At 39.7% G+C, this 4,587-nt stretch overlaps 1 protein-coding gene across 1 annotated transcript; it reads left to right on the forward strand.

The window, feature by feature from the left end:
* Positions 1–1,521: 1,521 nt before the first annotated feature.
* LOC146813159 (olfactory receptor 5V1-like) lies at positions 1,522–2,457 on the forward strand. The gene has a single exon (XM_085615278.1). The coding sequence runs from the start codon at positions 1,522–1,524 to the stop codon at positions 2,455–2,457; it is 936 nt and encodes a 311-aa protein (XP_085471404.1).
* Positions 2,458–4,587: the final 2,130 nt, after the last annotated feature.

Here is a 4,587-nt window from a genome sequence, read left to right on the forward strand (position 1 = left end):
ATTAATGTTCTATCTGCCCAGTTTACCTATCATGTATAAAAAAAGCTATGTCTTTTCACAACATTTGTTTGTCTGATTTACCATTTCTAATTCATCATAAAACTGTTTCACATTTCTGAGTATTTGAGCTACTTGTATAATACTGAAAAAAAACTTCTCTTTTCCTATTTTCAAAATTACCCTGAAGACTCATCACCTTATGCATGGAAGGGGTCACGAGTAACTAACAACAATTTTCCCTTTCATTACCATGGTCATTATTTAACTCCCAATATACAAATATAGATATGTGTATGTACCAGCTGGGTAAAACATGTATTATTGTTTCTTCTAACACAATTTCCCCGCAATCTATTTCATTATGTCTTCAATAGATTAACAATGCTCAGTTATAAAGAAAAGTGTACTTGGCATTTTAACAATGGTACTGTTGCTACCTACAGACATTCTATAAATAAAAAATAAACAATATTGAGCAATTATGGGTTGAACCTCCTGTAAAAGACAGTGAACGCTCACAATCCTGTATATTTGCAGTTAATCATCAACTATTTGCAAACCTGGAATTATTTGCAAATGTTATGGTATCACGCTAGATGTATGGTAGTAATCACTTATATGTCTACTTAGGGTATAGAACGAGGAGTTCCTTTCTTTAGCCTTGGCTAGACATGAATAGCCAATGATCCTACCTAGATGTGGTTGCATTCATTATGGACATTCGTCAATTGCTTACCGTTAATATTGATTGTGGAAAATCATGGATGTCATCTGCACACTGTGAATAGCAATAACACCCAATAAAAAGCATAAACATCTGTTCCCATGTTCATGTTTATTGATGGTTATCAAAAAATGCAGATTGAGGGATAGTTAGTTTTCCATGCAGCTTGTGCCAGGAACACCTAAAGAGCATAGGGGGGCAGTAGTTTCTTCCACTGTGCTGCTAAGCTTTGGAACAATCTCCCTCCGTAGCTGAAAAAGGCCTCCGGCCTCCTTGAGTTTAGGAGGGGTCTTTTGACCTGGCTTTTTTCCTAACAACTCCCTTATTCACGATTTCATGATCCCTTATTCACGATTTCACCCTCTGGACCAGTTGGCAATGCACTTTAGCGCCAGGACACCTAACGGTAACAGTGCGCTTTACAAATTCCATTAACATAACATAACATAACATAGTTGTCTCTGGCTGTGTCTGGGAAATGTATAATATTCACTCTTACATTCCAAACCCAATTAGTACAGTGGTGGAATAATGTTCATTCATGGCCTATGCCCATGGGAGACCTTGTAAAACTGATAAACAATAAAGATTATGGCTCAGTTGAATTAGGATTATCAGCAAGAAACTGAGCATCAATGTGTGTTTGGAATGTTTCAGTAAAATATTTTCTTTCTTTGAAATCATGCTTTGTGAAGCAAATGAACTGTGACAAGCTTCACACAAAGATGATTCCCCAACTATGCATATTGATTTTCAAATTATTTTCTTATCCATACTTTAACAGCATTACTGAGAAAATGGACGGAAGAAATGTCAGCTCTGTGGAAAGGTTTCTGATAGTGGGATTTTCAGATGTTCCACAGTTGAAGTTTCCACTTTTTGCTGCATTTTTACTAATTTACCTGCTAATTGTGATGGGAAATGTTCTTATCATGACAATTATTTACTCAAACTCCCTTCTGCATACACCTATGTATTTCTTCCTCACAAACCTGTCCTTCATTGATATCAGTTTCACCTCAGTCATTTTCCCACAAATGCTAACTCATTTATCTCAAAAGGTTGCACACATGTCTCTAACTGAATGCTTATTGCAGGACTATTTGTTTGTAACCATGGCAGTTACACCAATAGTTTTACTCACAATAATGGCTTTTGATCGGTATGTGGCCATCTGCAATCCCTTACGTTACATGACCATCATGAATAAGAACAAGTGCATGTGGATGATCACAGGAAGTTGGGTGGTTGGGCTTGGAGAGGTTTTACCACACACTATAATACTGGCAGGCCTCTACTTCTGTGATTCCCACACAATCAACGACTTCTTCTGCGATGTAACAGCCCTGATGGAGATCTCTTGCACCAGCACTAGAAAACTTGACATTTATAACTTCACTGTGTCTGCTATTTTGACACTGCCATCGTTTGCTTTAATCATCACATCTTATATCAACATAACCTCATCCATCTTGGAAATTAAGTCTACGGTGGGTAAGCAAAAGGCCTTCTCCATTTGTTCCTCCCACCTCGTTGTGGTTCTGTTATTCTACAGTTCTTTGTGCTCTACGTATATGCGACCAGCATCTACACATTCAATCAAAAACAATAAGATTTTATCTTTCGCATACATTGCTGTTACGCCACTGTGTAACCCTATTATCTACACCTTGAAAAACAAAGGGTTTCAAAAAGCCATGAGGAAGAAGAAGAATACATCACAGACCATATGAAAGAAAGAAGTCTCTTTAACAAAGGGATTTTTCAGTGTAAACCTAGTTTTGAGTTCTGCTTCTGGCATGAGGGTAGTCTGTAAATGTTTTAGTTCATATATCAATATGTATGGATAGTCATTTACAAGAATGTATTTTTAAGTTATCATTTTTCTAGTCTGAAAAAATGTAATTCATTGACGAAAATATAACTAATGGTGAAGAACATATAACAGAAAGAAGAGATGTGTATTTTTGAGATATGTCTGTATGTACTGTAGTAGGGCTGTACAATGTATATTTGTGGGGCACAGTAATGAATAACATTTACATTTATGATATATGTGCATCTACAATTATGCTTAAAAGTGTCCTTATTATATGATTTAGAAAAAACTGACATAATCTGTACAAAATGTCTTACAGACATGTATTCTTAACCACCTGTAAGGAGATTCTCATGACCCATCCATCTAAATTCTAAATGTACATGCATGTGCACAAGTCAACCAATGTGCTTTTAAAATGTATGAATCTCTTTAACTATAATTCTTTTTCTAGCAATGTAATGAATGTCAATAATATCTCTCTGTAGTGACAAAAACAAACCTTCCTTACATGTGCTGCAGGTTACAAGTATGCAACGATCCCTCTGATGAGACACATTTTGTTTACAGCAACAGTGGAGGATACTTCTTTCCTACCTCATTGCAAAGTCCCGGAACGACCTCCTTCATCACCTACAAACCTCAACCTCTCATCTGAAATTCAGAAAGGGACTCAAGACCTGGCTTTTCAACTGAGACCACTGCAGCTGAAACTACTGATTCGTAGATACCCCTACGGGTGAATAGCCGCGCTATTCAAATCGAGATTGATTGATTGAGAAAGAGGAAAAAGCCTCTCAGGACTGCCATTCCTGCACAAAAACAATCCTGACTACAACAAAGGCTCCCTTGCACCTGCATTGGGGCTAGGCTGCCAACATGGTGCCAGCGCATGGGAAAATTACAGGAATACAACGCATTCCTACCATTTCCCTGTGAAGCAGATCAGCGCAGCAAGGTGACTTACTGCGCTGCCCTGCACCACAAAACCTATAAATATGCCCCTCATTGTGGTTCACGGGAAAGCAATATTCATTTCTCATAAGATTGAGATCAGTAATTTTTACCTGACTCTACCGAGGTAAGGCTGAATGGGGCCCTTGAGTAAACATCCTTCTTTTCTATGAATTTTCTCTATTGAAGGGTTTTTTAGTGACTCAGGAAGTATGGCGCTCTGCCCTGTAAAACGTGAGTGTTATTGAGATCTATTGTGTATGGTGCAACCAGGTAAGGGGAGAATCCCTTTAACCTCTAAAATTTGTGTAGGGAACCCTACACTGTTAAATATGCATCCAAGTCCTGGGCACACGTAACATAATTGTATAGTAAAAAGCAGTATATGTACGGTTCAAGTAGATTCGTAAGAAAAATCAATGTTCTCATAGTTAGATTGCGTCTTTGTCTTTATGCCATCATTAATCCAGCAAAAGAAACCAGCCAACACATGTTTCGTCGCCGATGGAAATAATGAGTGTTTGATTGGTTCTGATGCTCCGTCCATCACCACCCCCTTTTGTACCGCTTTGTTCGCCATAAGTTGGCAGGGTATGCTCAGACGTGAGTCCCTTGCTCACTTTGCCACTGGATTCAAGCAAGCCTGGCTGAAGACGGCTGAAATGCCAGAAACCGGTCCTAGGTAGCTTGTTTCCGGTCCAGGGAAGGCATGGCTTGGCAGTTCGGGCTGGACTGTTCCCATGAGGCACAGGGTCAGACTGATTTGCATATGGCCATGTCTGAACTGGGGTGGCAGAGTGGGCTAAAGAACGGTGATGGATCAAACCCAGATCTGTTGACTGGGTGTGAGTGTTTGATTGGTTCTGATGCTCCGTCCATCACCACCCCCTTTTGTACCGCTTAGTTCGCCATAAGTTGGCAGGGTATGCTCAGACGTGAGTCCCTTGCTCACTTTGCCACTGGATTCAAGCAAGCCTGGCTGAAGACGGCTGAAATGCCAGAAACCGGTCCTAGGTAGCTTGTTTCCGGTCCAGGGAAGGCATGGTTTGGCAGTTCGGGCTGGACTGTTCCCATAAGGTACAGGGTCAGA

Source organism: Triturus cristatus, chromosome 7, assembly GCF_964204655.1.
Source record: "Triturus cristatus chromosome 7, aTriCri1.1, whole genome shotgun sequence".
NCBI classification, from domain to species: Eukaryota; Metazoa; Chordata; class Amphibia; order Caudata; family Salamandridae; genus Triturus; species Triturus cristatus.